The 17,649-nt window shown below is 43.1% G+C and overlaps 1 protein-coding gene across 1 annotated transcript in view; it reads left to right on the forward strand.

Annotated features, from left to right (window-relative positions):
• The window catches only part of CAP2 (cyclase associated actin cytoskeleton regulatory protein 2), a 163,954-nt gene that overhangs the window by 120,835 nt on the left and 25,470 nt on the right, over nucleotides 1-17,649 (forward strand). Inside the window, exon 7 of the mRNA XM_040353764.1 lies at nucleotides 8,972-9,077. Within this exon, the coding sequence (XP_040209698.1) occupies nucleotides 8,972-9,077 (106 nt within the window). The remainder of the gene's footprint in view (nucleotides 1-8,971; nucleotides 9,078-17,649) is intronic.

Below are 17,649 nucleotides of genomic sequence, written 5' to 3' on the forward strand. Positions count from 1 at the left end.
GTTTTCAGATACTCAGAAAAATAAGATCTTTGCATTTATACATAAAGCCTCAATCGCATCTAGGTACCAGGAGGGGGGATATAAAGTTATGACAAGGTGGTACAGGACACCAACAATACTAAATCGTTTTTTTTCCCACTACGTCAAAAATTTGCTGGAGATGTCAGAAAGAGGAGGGCACCATGGTACACATATTCTGGGAATGTCTGGTGATAAGAGAATTCTGGAGGATGGTCTCGGAGACAATCCGGGAAATTACCGGGATAAACTTAGGAGACAGACCTGCGGCGTTCTTGTTACTCGACATTCCCATATCAATGGAAAACTATAAACAATCTCTAATCCGTCACTTGATAACAGCCGCAAAGGCGTGTATACCTATCCTATGGAAGAGTACCGCCTCCCCAACAAAACTGCAATGGCTTAGCAGAATAAATGAGATACAGATGATGGAAAACCTCACAATGGGAATACAGGAACGAGAGGAGACCCATTGGAGGACCTGGACTCCATTCATTGAATATAGGGAGCGGAGCTTATAGGGGGGGGGAGGGGGGAGAGACGGGGGAGAGACCGGGGACAGATGCATTTCTTCTTTTTTTTTTCTTGTTTTTTTTTTTTTTTTTTTTTTTATTTTATTTTTTTTTGGGTGGGGAGGGAGGGAGGATTTTTGGGTGGACGATTAACATTTCCTCGGGCTTAGAACACCCCCTTGGAGGATAGCAGACGAAAATAGCGGGTTCACCAAGGATAGGGGACCTGGGCCAGTACAGAGGAGATTAGAAATGTAATAGGAGGCGGAAATATAGAGTATATGAGATGCTAAGGTGAAGATTACAAGGAATGTTATAAGGCTGTAAAATAGAGTTTATGAGATGTTAAGGTGAAGATCTCAATGAATGTTATAATGATGTAGAGATTGTAAAAGCTGTACCTATTGTGTCATGTCTGTGGAAGGAACAGAGGAAAAGAGAAAAAAAGATATACAAAATAAAGAATTATAAAAAAAAAAAAAGAATAGACATGTTAATGGCAACACTAAAAGGTGTAAAAAGGTAAAATTCTGCAATGAAATTTTCGAATATCCATGTATATAGCTTGATTTGAGGGACTGTTGTTTGTTCAACAAAATTGGAGCTTCCCTTTAATGTACAACTGTAGTCAAAACTTTTTTATTGTTCATCTGTGATAAAGAAAGGGAGCTTTATAACCCCTGTCAGGTATTTTTGCCCTCTGTGTACCATTGAGGAGTGAGATTTCCCTTCACTTCTTATGCCATATCCAAAACAGATAGTGAGAGGAAATTCCTCCACAGTGAGAATCCCTGATTATCATCAGAATCACCAGAACTAGTGTCCCCATTGGAAGATTTCTCCTATTTTCCTGTTCTGGGAACAACTCAAAATGTGGGATCTTCCTTTACTTTCAATTTCAGTGACAATTGTAAACAGGACTAATAGAGAGGGCGAGTCTCCCTAAAGGGTAGCACAGGCAGCAATAAAACCTGAAAATGTTCTAATCCGTCTTGCCCTTAGTGAAAGGTTCAGCAGTTTTCAGACATGTTTATAAACAGCCACTGAAGGGAGATTTAGAGCCGGGGCGACATGGGATCCGACTTCAAGATGCCCCAAGTCGTCCCAAGTGGTGCGGTCGAGAAAATGAATGGAAGTCAATGGGAGCCGTCTTAATGTACACTACTGAAGTCGCTCCGACTTCAGAAAAGGTTCCTGTACTGTCCGACTTGTAGGCGACCTGTATCCATTGATTTCAATGGAAGTCGCCTCCAAGTCGGATCCCCGTTCACAGTGAGGCAACTTTACAGGAAGTCGCCCCAGTGTGAACCTGTTCTAAGGCAAGCTCCTCCCTCCCACAGGGGAACTTCACGGCAAATTTTAAATAAAAAAACGGCATGGGTTCCCCTCTAGGAGCATACCAGGCCCTTAGGTCTGGTATGGATTTCAAGGGGAAACCCCCTAAATCCATACCAGACCCTTATCCGAGCATGCAGACTGGCCGGTCAGGAAAGGGGGTGGGGACGGGCGAGTGCCCCCCCTCCTGAACCGTACCAGGTGGCATGCGCCCTAAACATGGGGGGGCTTTGGGGCAGGGGGGTGCCCTGTGACCCCCCACCCCAAAGCACCTTGTCCCCATGTTGATGGGGACAAGGGCCTCTTCCCGACAACCCTGGTCGTTGGTTGTCGGGGTCTGCGGGCGGGGGGCTTATCGGAATCCCAGATCCCAGATCCCATCCCCCACCCTATGTGAATGAGTATGGGGTACATCGTACCCCTACCCATTCACCTGGTGGAAAATAAATGTCAATAAAAAACCACTACACAGGTTTTTAAAGTAGTTTATTAGGCAGCTCCGGGGGTCTTCTGCAGGGCACCACCAATGTCTTCTTTCAGCTCGAGAGAAGAGAGCGGAGAAGTTGGGAGAAGACCGGGCCACCACTGGTAAAAGAGCTGAAAGAAGACAGTGGTGGTGCCCGGCAGAAGACCCCCAAAGTCGGAAGAAGACCCCCGGAGCTGCCTAATGAACTACTTTAAAAACCTGTTTAGTGTTTTTTTATTGACATTTATTTTCCACCAGGTGAATAGGTAGGGGTACGATGTACCCCATACTCATTCACATAGGGTGGGGGGGCATAATCTGGGGGCCCCCTTATTAAAGGGGGCTCCCAGATTCCAATAAGCCCCCCGCCCGCAGACCCCGACAACCAACGACCAGGGTTGTCGGGAAGAGGCCCTTGTCCCCATCAACATGGGGGACAAGGTGCTTTGGGGTGGGGGGGCCACAGGGCGCCCCCCTGCCCCAAAGCACCCCCCCCCATGTTGAGGGCATGCCGCCTGGTACAGTTCAGGAGGGGGGGGCGCTCACCCATCCCCACCCTCTTTCCTGATCGGCCGGTCTGCGTACTCGGATAAGGGTCAGGTATGGATTTGGGGGGAACCCCCACGCCGTTTTTTTGGCGTAGGGGTTCCCCTTGAAATCCATACCAGACCTAAGGGCCTGGTATGTTCCTAGAGGGGAACCCAGGCCGTTTTTTTATTTAAAATTTGGCATTGAGTTCCCCCTCCTGGAGGCGACCTCAAGTCGTGTTGTAAGTCGCGTTATGATTCATACTCAAGTCTTGTTCAAGTTGCCTCCCAAAGTCTTGCTGAAAGTCGTGTTGCCCCAGTGTGAACCGACTCTTACTCTCCTTTTTGTCCTGTTAACTAGTATCACCAAGAGTGTAATAGAAAATCCCAAATTGTAGGTTGTCCCTAGAACAAGAATAGAGAGGAAACCTTCCAATGCAGACACTAGTTCCAGTGATCCTGCTGACAATCAGGGATTCCCTCACTTTGGAGGGATTTCCAAAAAAAACTTTAGTTATTTTTAAACTGGTACTGGTACGTGATCTGACAGCGGCAGATCTGGGCCGTCGGCAACCCACTTTCACTGTGATTGAACACATTGGGAGTCAATCAGCAGGTCCGGCAGACTCAATGTCCGCTGGGACCCGCTGATCATTCGGGACACAAGCAGAAGGGCAGTCTGCCTGTGTAAACAAGTCAGAGGGGAAGGTACTGATCCTGTGTTTCTGCTAAGCAGGAACACTGATCTTTGCCTTTTGCTAGTCAAAGCATCTCCCCCACAGTTAGTGAGCACAACTTAAACATTTGATCTTCCTTGATGTTAACTCCTTCCCAGCCAGTGTCATTAGTACAGTGACAGTGTATATTTTTTAGCACTGATCACTGTATTCGTGTCACTGGTCCCCAAAAAAGTGTCAGTTAGGTGTCCGATTTGTCTGCCGCAATATTGCAGTCCCGCTATAAGTTGCTGGTCGTCGCCATTAGTAGTTAAAATAAAAAACAATCCCATAATTTGTAGACGCTACAACTTTTGCGCAAACCAGTCAATATACGCTAATTGGGATTTTTTTTTTACCAAAAATATATAGCAGAATATATATCGGCCTAAATTGAGGAACACGTTTGATCTTGTAAAATGTTATTATTCGGTATGTTTTATAGCAGTAAGATAATAAAAAATTATATATTTTTTTTCAAAATTGTCGGTCTTTTTTTGTTTATAGAGCAAAAAATAAAAACCGCAGAGGTGATCAAAAACCATCAAAAGAAAGCTCTATTTTTGGGAAAAAAGGACAAAAAGTATTTGGGTATAGTGTCGCACGACCACACAATTGTCAGTTAAAGTAACTGTAAAAAATGGCCTGGTCATTGAAGGGGGTGAACCTTTCAGAGCTGAAGTGGCTAATTTACCACTGCATGTTTGGAAATGATTGGTTGTCTGCATTAAATAGGACAAATATAACTAGTAATATAAATTTCATGTTAATATTCACACCTACAGCTTCACATAATTTAACATGGACTGGTCTACTAATGTTCATTATTCACTTAGACCTTGGTTTATGGTCCTGATTCATCTCTGCTAGAGATGCTAGACTTCTGTATGGTATTACTTAGTATTCTCTTTCATTTCATAAGACGCAAAGTCAGGTATTACTTATTGTGTTTTTCCTTTCCTTTCATCTCTATGAAATGTATTAACATTGTTTAACTAACCTTCATCCTATACAGATAAATGCAACAGTGCTTTAGGAAATGTTACCACTATTAAAATATACATGTGATATTAAGTCAATTTAGGCTTAACAATATGCCTAAACAATACTGTCTATAGTAGCAAGTAGAAAGACTGGGTTAGCAACAAAATTTAATTTTTAATTCATTTTAAAAACCACCTTCTGAAGTGTTATATAATATAGAATTTCTGAGTCTGTGAATCCTGTTATAAAGTTGATTTTAATATAGGGATACAATGTAAATTGTAAAAATCTATAGAATATACTGGCGTTAATTACAGTGTATATAAACAATAAACTTCGCTCATTTGCTTCCTTATAATCTGTTTGAAGCCCAACTGCAAGGGTTAACTGCTCTCTTATGTCTAGGGGGAGAAAATAATTTTTTACTTACCAGATCCTCTGCTTCTCCAGCAGACAAACCTTCCCTATGTCCCAGCAGTGGACTGTTTCTCAAGGCCATCACATCCCCTGCATAAGGCCTCGTACACACGACCGAGTTTCTCGGCAAAAACGAGCAAGGAACTTGCTGGTTTTTTTTTTGCAGAGGAAACCGGTTGTGTGTACATTTTTTGACGAGGAAACTGTCGAGGAACTCGACAAGCCAAAAAGAGAGCATGTTCTCTTTTTCCTCGACGGGAATGGAGAAAATTGGCTTGTCGAGTTCCTCGACAGCCTAACAAGGAACTCGACGAGCAAAACGATGTGTTTCGCCCGTCGAGTTCCTTGGTCGTGTGTACGAGGCCTCAGTCTTAATGGTGTCAGGGAACCTTAGACCACCAGAGCCTAGGGGAGAATAGGATGCAGGGACCAGTCTAGCAGTACAAAGAAGTATACTTTTTTTTTTTCATTCAACCAGCGGGTTGAATGAGAAAATAAAGAGCCAATTCCGATGGCGAGGAACACAATCATCAGTGTTGCCAGCTATAGCCTGGGGTACTGATCGTACAACAAGGGTAACCCAAACATGGATCGCAAATTTGTCAGGTTCCTTCTGAATCTGACAAATTTTGAGTCATGTATGGCCGGCTTAAACTTTATCTTTTCCTCGACACATAAACGAGCAGTTAACCCTTGCAGTGCAGGTGCAGCCCCACTGCAAGAGAGGACTTTTAGGTTTCCTGGAGTTCAAATGTAATATACAAATTGAAACATTTTGTCAAACCTGTTTGAAAAGTGCAAAAAAATGGTGTTCAGAAATCTGGAGCTGTCATGTGTTACACTTCTTGTGTTATCCTAAAGATCCCTTCTAGTTATTATCTTGTATTATAGAATGGCTAGCAACAGACCATGGGCAGGGCTGACACTACTCAGTCCACATAAGTGCTGTGGGTTGACATCTCACAACGGGGCTTAAGGGTGTCAAAACACACGCCATTTAAAGTGGAGTTCCACCTAAAAATTTAACTTCCGCTTTAAGGGAAGATGACCCCCTGACATGCCACATTTGGCATGTCATTTTTTTGGGGTGGAGCGGAAACCCTCTTTTTAGAGCGTTTCAGCTCCTACTTCCTCCCCGGGCACCGGGGCACTGGAAAGAAGGTCACCATTCCCCCCTCCCTCTCTGCAATCATCTGGGACACATCACAGGTCCCAGATGATTGCTCGGCCAATCACAGTGCGCAACGCAGCTCGCGCAGTGCATGCCCGGCTGTGAAGCCACAGCCGGGCGTCCACAGTAGTGATGCCACGGAGAGGAGAGAGAGACGTGCAGGGCTTCGTTCCCCCACTTCGCTGGGACAGTTGAGTGTCCGATTATTAAAAATCAGCAGCTGCAGTATTTGTAGCTGCTGACTTTTAATATTTTTATTTTAGTAGGAACTCCGCTTTAATTTACATTGTCCCTTCTATTTCTATATATGGACGATGATACTGTAATTATTTTAGTTTTTCCTAATCAATATACAGCTATCGCATGACCCAGATCTTTCCCAGCCTGTCTGCAGGGAAGCATAAGCAGGAGGAGCAGAAAATGAATCTCATAGTGACTGAGTATGAACAGCCTGTAATACAGCATTTATTGATAGTTGTTTATGATGTAGATTTAGTGACACTTTAAAGGGGAGGTTCGCCCTATAAAAAAATTCTAACACTACATCCAGCCCAGTTCTGCATATAAAATGACACTGACCTTTTTTTTTTTTTTTGCCGTAGATAGCGTTTAGCCTTAGAATTCACCGCGGCTTCCGGGTAGGGAATCCCGCGGGAGTGGGCGTTCCTATTGACATGCCAATTGATTGACATGCTAAACGACGGCGCACGTAGCGTGTCACGACTTCCCGAAGGAAGCTTGGGTCGGCTCGGCTCTATTCAGCGCCGAATAGAGCCGACCCGAGCTTCTTTGGGGAAGTCGTGACGCGTTGTGTGCGCCGTCGTTTAGCATGTCAATCAATTGGCATGTCAATAGGAACGCCCACTCCCGCGGGATTCCCTACCCGGAAGCCGCGGTGAATTCTAAGGCTAAATGCTATCTACGGCAAAAAAAAAAAAAAGTCAGTGTCATTTTATTTGCAGAACTGGGCTGGATGTAGTGTTAGAAATTTTTTATAGGGTGAACCTCCATTTTAAGTGCAATATTGGTAGATCAACAGGTATTTGTTTATACTTTAAATGGTTGGTTCAACTTTAAATCACTTTTTCCAAACAAAAATACCTATGCAATCCAACTGCTCCAGTATATTAAAAAGTAGTCCTAACATTATTAAAAAGATCTTTAGTTTCCAAGGTGTACCTGTAGGAATTCCTCTGTTGCATAACACTGAGCTCAGCCACTACTGCAGCAGAGGAGGAGAGGGTGCACTGTGCATATGCAGGTTGTGAATAAGCTAGAGCACCAATTCCTGCCATTTAGGTATAAAAACATTGGTTTGCTTTGGGACTTTATATGAGGCAACACACACACAACCACTCAATACACCCATATACATGATTACCAATTTATTAATATATAAGTACAATTCTCATTACATTGCATAAAAAAACAGACCAGATAATATCAAGCTGATTTATAGTAAAAAAAAATGAATGCTAATGCCTAGCACACACTGGCAAAATGTCGGGAGACATCAGCTGGTTCAATAAAAACTGGCCAACATTCAGCCTGTGTGTATGTCAGCCAGTCCGACAGATGTCAGATGGGCATGCTGGGAATGCTGGAAAACCAGCAAATGACCGTCTCCCGATCAGCATTCTTAGCCGATAGCTGAGAGCGCTGTTTGGATTGTTCTGGCGGTGGGGCCATCCTAATCTCAGAACACCGACCCTTAGCTGTCAGTTTTTTTTCATTCAACCCATTGGATTGAACAAAAAAGATCTATTAGTGTGTCCCATGCTTAAAACTCAACATATTTCCTGAGACGTTGTTCACTGCTCAGGAATGGATGCACATATAAATATCTGTAAAATAGAACATAAATTTTCAGGTATATCACCATTGTTAATTAATGGTATTATTCAATCTCAAGGGCCACCTGAAGGACCCAATACTTACAATTGAGCTAAAATTAAATACACATAACATATGTTTATGTAGGGATGGAAACACACCACTTGGTGCATCAGACCGGATATTTTATTTATTTTGCCATTTAGGTAGGACATGTAGGGTCATCCACTCAAGAAGCTAAGCGGATAAGCAGAGGAGAGGGTCCACATGGCCTTCAAATATTCCAGCATCTTTTTAAACCCTGAGGACTTCCCCAAAGCTCTGCAGGGATCTTTGCTATGTTGTATCAATAAAGCATGTGCTGCCTGGAATATTTGGGCCCGGGTGACCACAAAAACCACATAAAAAATAATATCTGACATAGCTTTAGGTCATCCATTGGGAGGATCCTATTTGTTAATACGATTTAAATAGACCTTTGAAATAGACTTGGTTCAACGTTAGTTAAATATTTTTTAAATGATGCAAGGACATTTTAAGAAGCCAACATGGAAGTTCAGTACAAATTTTAAGGTATTCTTGTTAATGTTTCTTTTCTATCAAAAAATATTACTAAGCATTTTGTTTTCAGAAAAATAAAACACTTTATCTAATGCAGTTATTAACAACCACTTTAATGTTAATCCTGGGAGACCGCACACAGCTCAGAAAAATATCTTGAGTAATTATTCTCCTGGCAGAAGAAAACGAAGACTGCTTTACTGGCAAAGAGAATTGTTGAGAACATTTCTGAGTGTGAACTATGAGGAATCTCCCCATGTATTGTAAATAACTTCCCCAGAGCTGTATATTAGAAGTGTACAACACGACGATGAAGTGTGTTGGTTTGTCCAATTCTCGCACACCCTGGTTATCTTTTATATCTCTGTTTAATGTTTTCTCTTGATGTGCTCCTAGAGAGTAACATTTGATCTTTTACTTTGTTTAAGTGATGTGCGCCATGTTGATTGGGTAAAATCTTACCTGAATATTTGGAATCAGCTTCAAGCATACATTAAGGAACATCATACAACAGGGACTTCATGGGGTCATGCAGTAAGTACATACCCAATTTATTTGTAAACTACACAGAATTAACTTTTCTTTTTTCAGATTTTTAGTTATTGGTATACCGTATACGACAGACACAATAAAATGTCAGCTTCACAGAACATATAATTTGTATGAAATAACTTTCACACATTCAAAATACAACAACATTTAGAGCAGTTGTTAAAGATAAAGCTACTTGTTAACAGGTAGCAAGTTCGACTATGCCATCAGTGCACTAAGGTTCTCCCTGGATGGGTTGCGTGAACGCCAACCTTGCTTTAGGTTGGAGAGCCTCAAGCTTCTGGAAGCAGTTACCGGTATACGAAGGGAAGTCTGATGCGAGGTGTCCAACTAAGGTCCAAGCATACCGATTTTATTGCTTGTTATGTCAAATGACATGCAGAAATGTCTTTTTATTTTTTTACCTGATGTCAACCGCACTAATTTCATTATGCTGCTTATCCCTGCAGACCCCTAACATATTCATAAGTTATATGTAACCAATAAAACACATCAGAGGAAAGGGAAAAGCACGTTGAGTTAAACAGAATTCACCTTTTTAATAAAAATCTATAAATTGCACTTACAAATGGAAAATCATAGGTGTATCACCAGTCAGATGTACCACATGATTTCTTCAACCCTTAACGGTGAAGCAGCCCTTCGCCACTAAGTTACCAAACCAAGGGAAGGCGGATAGCTCATCTCTATATAAAAGGAGATGTTGGGATGCACTAACAGTAAGAAAACATCCAGTTGGATTTACCGAAAAAAGTCAACACTGACAGCTTGAAGATGTACAGTAAATGCCTACATCTACGCCTTTCAGGGCAACATAGCCCCTTCATTAGAAGGAATCACATGCTACGTCTACCTGTTGATATATCAATGATTAAGTTTCTTATTTGTGTAGCACTACCCCCAGAGGAGCTGCTGGTAATTTTGGGTAGCACGTTACCTCTATATTCTCGCTGTCCAGGGTGAAAGGAGAGTCTGAAGAATTTCAATGTCCACACAATCCACTTGTTTTCTTGGATTTATTTTTGCAGAACTTTAGAAAATAAGGATGAAGGGTGGAAGGGTAGGTAGGTTCAGGTGCATAATGACAAATAGAGAAACACTCCTGCTTCCAGCAAACAGTTCTCGTCGCAACTCTAGCCAGAGTGGGTATTGCTCACCTGGATAGGTCCCTCTCACTGGCCTAGCAGCCAGGATGACACACAAAGTAAAGTACAGTCTCTGCCACAGACCTTCCTTTATAGATGAGACACATTGGTCCAGAATCCAAATGAAAAATTGCGCCAATGAGAGGAACCAGCTAGCTAGTGCCAGTACTATATACACAAAGAAAGTCTTTAGTAACCCCTATAGTGATTGAAAATTGGGGGTATAGAGAACAAAGTTCCAAATGTGTGGAGTGGATTACATCAAAACCCACAAACAGAATATGGCAGCACCACCGTGAATGAGACTTCTGTGAGGTAACCACCACCAAACGGAAAGCCGCTTACCAGAACAACCAGATTCATAAGCATGTAGATAAAAACTCCATCTACGGACTTTGACACCGGATTGTCAGAGAATCCAATGGGCAGATATCCAAGGGTAAGATCACTTGCTCATAGATACAGGTCCTTCCAAGCATAAATCACATAATAGGCACAGCATATATAGTAAACACAACCTCCATAACACTGCAGGCAATCACCCTTAAACAGCACCCTGGAAGTGATCTTCCCACACCAGAGGATTCTGGGACTTGTAGTGCATTGGACTCCACTTCCGAATTATCCTTCTAATACGTGATATAAATCTGTTTTACCAAAAAAAGGTTGGTCCAGAATCCTCTGCCACAGGATTCAGCACCCGGATCTCTTTAGCTTAGCTTTAGTATAACTTTTATGTTTCGGCAGGCGACACTGTCAAGCCTCTCGGTGTGCGGTGCATCCTTCAATGAGGTTTCCATGCCTTCTCCCAAGGTACCAGTCTCTTGCATGGCCCTCTCCAGGATAGGTCCTCTCCTGGCTTCCTTCATCAAGTGGCTTCCTACAGCAGGACGGACAGCACAGGATCACCTTTGCAAGGCAGGCCCCAGCCAGACTACTGGGCCCACAAACAAAGTCAGAGACCTGGGCCAACGTAGTCCCTGAACCAGGATTCAGGACACGCACCTCAGACCAGGCGGGCCACGAGGTGTGTGGGATGACTAATGGCGTCTGCCCCTTAAGTACCCCTCCCCAGCATGCACAGCGAGCATCCACTCCCACTGATTCGCTGCCAAGGGGAATACCCAATACACCTTGACCTTGCTGCAGCCAACCTTGGCCTGGGGTGGTAATGATACCCCCAGGCGAACAATGGTGGAAACTTCCAGCACAGTCACGCTGGAACAGAGGCTAAATTGCCCTTAATCACTCTTGTCTGAGCCAAATAACAGCTCAGACCCCACTAAATTTAAAGCAGCGCCTGTTCAACAGGAGCAGGGCGCTACATTTGTAAACGTTTTTATTGCTTTTTAGCATTTCACTTTTTTTCTGGCCTTTTGGAAGTACAAAGGCCATTGGAATAACATCCAGCATTTTCAAAACGTGAGGACAGCAAACACAACCTTAGTATTCTTTCATTACAGTTCTTGATTTTAGGGGATTGTTAAACAGACCATGTTGCCAGGCCATTTCTTTAAGCAAAAAGCTTCCCATAACGTTATATTTGTATTTAAAATATTTTTCGCACTTGATTACCTGTAAAAGCCTCCTTTGTGTATATGTTCAAAAGTCCTGAGACTCCTGCTGGGTACTAAATTCTTGTATGTGATGTCTGCAGCCCCAGAATACTAAGACCTACCACTTAGGTCACATCCTTTAGTATTCCCCTTCTCTGCTCCCCTGGCTACTGCATAGGTTACAAGAAAGGTGATAATAGTTGCATTAAAAAATAAAATTGATGGCTTATTAATGAATATCTAGCTGCATTTATTTGGAATCTGACTTCAATTACGTCACCACCACCATACATTTTAGAATGCAAGCAAATCCCCCAGCCCTACCTTCCTCATACTTACCCGAGCCTGATCTCAATCAAGCGATGTGAACGCTCTCTCGCTCAGCTCTCTCTCTCCTCATTGGCTCAGACACAGCATTGGGAGCCATTGGCTTTTGCTGTTGTCAAACACAGTCAGTGAGGAGGGAGCGTGTGGTAGGGCTGAGTCACGCTCTGTGTGTCTTATGAACATGCAGAGCATGGCTTGGGAGCAAGGGTGCACAATTGCCACCATAGCAAGTGGCTTGCCAAGGGGGCATAAAACAATGATTCCGGATGGCTGCACTTCCAAAGATCCTCTTTATTGAAACTTCATATGACAGGTGGTTAACAGATGGTGCAGGGGACAAAGAGGTAGATGCGCTTTGCACAAATGTTAGCGCTTATTCATTACCTATTGAAACTAGTCACCACAATCACCTTTATACTGCTCTATATACTGTATCACAGGAAAGCCCCAGCTGCAGTCCACGGTACATACACTCCAAGAGTGTGAAGCCTCGTACACACGACCGAGGAACTTGACGGGCGAAACACATCGTTTTCCTCGTCAAGGCAAGTTTCTCCATTCCCATCGAGGAAAAAGAAGACATGCTCTCTTTTTGGCTCGACGGGATCCTCGTCAGTTTCCTCGTCTCAAAATGTACACACGACCGGTTTCCTCGGCAAAAAGAAAATCCCAGCAAGTTTCTTGCTGGTTTTTGCCGAGAAACTCAGTCGTGTGTACGAGGCCTTGAGGAGTTCGATCCAGATCCACTGCCATATAAAATCTGATTCACCAATTGAACTCGGATCAAACTCCGCACATCATGTAAAATCATTGTACAGTAGCAACAACATGTTCAAAATAATAGAAAAAACATGTTATGCGGGCACTTGGTGGGGGGAAGCAGCCAGGAGCGCCGACAGGGGAAAACTGTTGCACAGAGCAGGTAAGTATGACATGTTTGTTATTTTTTATTTATTTTTTCGTTTTACCTATAGAATCACTTTAAGCTCTTCACCTCTTTCTCTGTCTGTGTATTACCTGTTCATTGTAATGATGTACTGTATCTAGTGAAACCAAGCACCATGTTTTAACCACCTCAATACCAATATGTTTTTCCATTTACAAAAAATTGTGGTAAGTAAGAGCACCTCGGCTGTACAATATACTTTCCAAGAAGGAGCTTTTAGGGGTGTTTGTACTGTCCTGGTATGTTCATTTGTAATGTTTTTTATTTTTTTTATCAAGTTTGGTCTTTTTCCCTGTTGTTTTGTAGTAAAAATACAAAACAAAACGAAAAAAACAGTGGCTATTAACTACCTCCAAAATACAGTTTTATCTGTAAACCCCTTTTGGGTAGAGTGTTGTATGATGGAATACCTGTTATGCACACACGATCGGAAATTCCGACTGTTTTTTTTTTTTCGACGGAATGTTGGTTCAAACTTGTGTTGCATACACACGATCACGCAAATACTGTCGGAAATTCAAGAACGCTGTGACGTACAACACTACAATGAGCCGAGAAAAATTAAGTTCAATGATTCCGAGCATGCATGTTTTTTTTGCACGCCAAAATTGCATACAGACGATTGGAAAATTTGATAACCAGCTCTCAATCTTTGGTTGGCGGTAATTCCGACAGCAAAAGTCCGATGGAGCATACACACGGTCGGAATTTCCGTCCAAAAGCTCACATCGGACTTTTCTTGTCGGAATTTCCGATCGTGTGCACGCGGCATAAGTAAAAAATGGTCTGATAATGAAGATGTATGGACTGGTACTCAAGTGTATAAAGAGTCTTATAGAGCTTCATATAACAACCTCATTAAATTGTAATTAAACGTATTCATTAGAGAAATGGGCAAATAACAGTTACATTTAAACAGGTAATGTGTGGCCGCATTGCAAACAGTATTGGTCATGTTCTCTTCACTTTGGCTGTGAAAACAGCTCTTGCGCAAGTACGCTTTTGACTATCACATGTGCTAATGCTTAGTAATGGTCCTACGTGTCTACTTTCTTAATTCAGCTCTCTGTGTAAGCTTCAGAACATCAGTGTGCTATTTTTATGTTAGCTTTTTTAAAAGCATTGATTCAACAGGGAAAGCCGCCAAGCAGAAATAACTGGTCCACAGAAACACATTGTGCACAAAGTCCAAAGGATCCACATTAAAATAATAAAACAATACTTTAATAGTAGTTTAATAGTTCTAGAAATATGCAAAGACAGCAAATACACTCAACTAACAGAAATAAATTAAAGGAAACTTGAGAGTAATGTGAAAATTGCCATTGCAGACCTCCTTCTGAAAATGCTTGTTGACTGATTATCTCTGTCTTCCATACTGTGCGTCGCAGCCCTGGAACAAGCATGCAGTCAGCTAATTTATTAGAAAGTCAGAACCCCTAATCTGCATACTTATTGCATCTCAGTGACTGATATTAAAACCACTGGATAAGCATGACAACCAGCATTTTGAGAAAGAGGTTAACAAATGGCTGCCTCTGTTTTTCTCTCGGTACAAATTTCCTTTAAAAAACTCACTTTTTTTTTGTTTTTCATTAACATACCTGTTGTTTTTAGTCTTAGATTGACCCCCAAAAATTTCCTATGCTTTGGATGGGAAAATAACACTGTCTGCCCCTCGCTGCTTCCATCTTGTTTCTGGCAGCAGCAGATTTGTAGCGCCCTTGGAGCTGTCAGTCTGCAATTTAACATTGCATATTACTAGCTGGCAGGAGCCCACGCTCTGGTTTCGCATTGTAATGCTGACAAGATGTGATCACTGAAGGTCACAAGACAGGATTTGTTTACAAACTGAAAATATTGGTTTGCTTTTGAAACCCTATCATGTGAAAGAGCATATATATAACTTGCACTTGCACTCCTGCTGGCATCCTCATTGAAGGGTTCTTTGCAAGGCTGACAACATATCAGATGGAAGAAGGAAGATTTTGTGGGGGGGGGGGGGGGGCAGCAGCAAAGCCTTAAAGATAGAAAGATCCAACATACTCCATGAAAGTGTTAGATTCTAAAAACCCAAATTAACTTTTATTAAAAGTAGTGTTCTGCCTGGAGAAAAATACTGTAGCTGCTGACCTTTAATAATTGGACACTTACCTGCCCTGGGAGCCTGAGATGTCGGCACCCGAAACAGATTTTCGGATCGGCTGTCGGGTGCTCCAGCAGCCATTCTTTTCAAGGGAGCCTTTCAGCTTCACAGCCAATTTCCAACTGTGCATGCTTTTAAGTGCAATGCCGCATTTTCTAACTAGTCCGGTGGAGGAGGAAGGAGAAGGGGGCCAAACTCCTGTGGGACGGTGCCACAAAACTGTCTCCCAAACGTGGGGAAGAATACCTGTCAAAAACAAGTACCCGCCCACCCCTCCCCCCTGAAAGGTGCCAAATGGGGGGGGAAGCAGTAAAGCAGAGGTTACACTTTTGGGTGGAACTCTGCTTTAAATCCATTGCAGTTGCATTAAAACAAAAGGTATGCAAAGCCTTAGGTCACTTTTGAAAGACTACTCTAAAATATTAGACGAGACATTAGATCTTTCACAACGGCCGGACCAGGTTTTTCTCTGCAAGGGATCTGTCTGCTTATCCCCTGCTGAGCTAAGAGGAGCTGCCGGATGACAGGTCCGTGTCTGTTCTGCTTATGCAGAGCAGTCACGGACACAGCCTGCTTTGCTCTATAAGATTTAAACGGACTGGCTGTCTCTTTACACCCAACTGATCAAATCCGGACAGTTTAGATCAGATGTAGCTGGTTGTAAACGGACACAAGTCCATTTATATCCAACTGCCCATAAAGGAGAATGTAGGGTCCAAGTGGGTCCTCCTGAAAAACAGACAGGCGGACCCAATCGGATGGCCCAAGTGAAAGGGGCCTTACAGTTTGAATACTTTAGAAAGCAGCTAAAGCCTGATTAAAAATGCCTGTTCCCTGCTAGTATACTGTAGAAAAATTCTTGTGTGGAAGTTGTGATCTTTCAGTAGAGGTATAGTGCCCCCTGCTGAGTCATAGCTAGAGCTCTCCAATCAAAAAGGTTCAGTCTCCTTGTTGTATGGAAAGCTCTAACTCTGACTCAGCAGAGGATGGGTCAGACCTCAGCAGAAAGACCACTGCTTCGACACAGTGAGCAAGGGGCCTTCTCTACAGCATGCTGGCAGGAGACAGACTTTTCTAAACAGGTTTTGCTGCTTTCTGAAGAAAAAACTGTAGGACTTTGTGCACCTTTTGGTTTGATGCACCTGAAATGTATTTAGCTGATGCAGGGCTGGTTCACACCAGGAATCGCAAAGGAACACGCTTGTTAATTATTTGAATGGGCTGAAATCATACTGCAGTGTATGCACTACTTTCAAAATGCTCAGCAGGCAGATTGGATGGTACTTCTGTACCATGCGATACGGTGCAGCCAAATGCACTGCATTTACGATCTGCGTTTGGGGTGTTATTAGCATTGCATTTACACCCACTGCAGATCACAAGTGCAGTGCGTTGTGACCATGGTGAGTGAGTGAATAACTTATATAGCGCTACAAATGCCTCAAGGCGCTTGGTATCCATTTCCTTCGTTTTGGCCTTCAGAAAAGATGGGTCTTGAGTTTTTTCCTAAAGGAGAGGTGATTCACTTCCGTTCGGATATTAGTTGGTAATGCATTCCACAGTCGAGGTCCTTGGACTGCAAATCTTCGTTCTCCTTTGGTCTTGTAGCGGGCCTTGGGCTTTTGTAGTAGATTTTGGTTAATGGACCCAAGAACGCGATTGGGGTTGTGGTATTTTATTTTCTCGCATAGATATTGGGGGGTGGTTCCTTGAACACATTTGTGCGTCAGGCAGAGGGCCTTAAATGTGACTCGGTCCTTTACGGCCAGCCAATGGAGGGACCTCGGGGAGGGGGTAATTGATTCCCAGGGTTTTTTTCCTGTTACCAGTCGTGCCGCCGTGTTCTGGACGACTTGTAGACGGGCAATCTGGTATTTTGGGAGACCGAGATAAAGGGAGTTGGCATAGTCGAGCCTGGAGTTGATTATTGTATCTACCACTACTGCGGTGTCTTTTTCCGAGATGAAGGGAACAAGTCTTCGTAGCAGACGCAGAAGATGATGGGATCCGCTGACTACGGCCCAATTTGTGCATCCATTGTCATGTCGGAGTCAAAAATTACTCCGAGACTTTTGACTTTGGTGCTAGGGGTAATGGTCTGTCCCAATATGGGCGGGGGCGTCCATGTCGCCCTAGCAGGACTCTTTTTGTTTGCGTGGAACAGAAGGAGTTCTGTTTTTGATCCATTGAGTTTAAGGTGACTCTCTGTCATCCAGTTGTCTATCAAAGTGAGGCATTTTTCTAGTCCGAGGTGTTGATCCCTTTTGTTGTTTATACGAAAGTAGAGTTGAGTGTCGTCAGCGTAGGAATGGTAGAGTAGATCCTGGTTACTGATAATTTTGAGGAGTGAGCGAAGATAGATATTGAATAGTACGGGTGACAGGGGAGATCCATATGTCAGAGTACGTGCTTCAGAGGTGAACGGTCCCAGATT

The sequence above is a fragment of the Rana temporaria genome, chromosome 5 (genome assembly GCF_905171775.1).
Source record: "Rana temporaria chromosome 5, aRanTem1.1, whole genome shotgun sequence".
NCBI classification, from domain to species: Eukaryota; Metazoa; Chordata; class Amphibia; order Anura; family Ranidae; genus Rana; species Rana temporaria.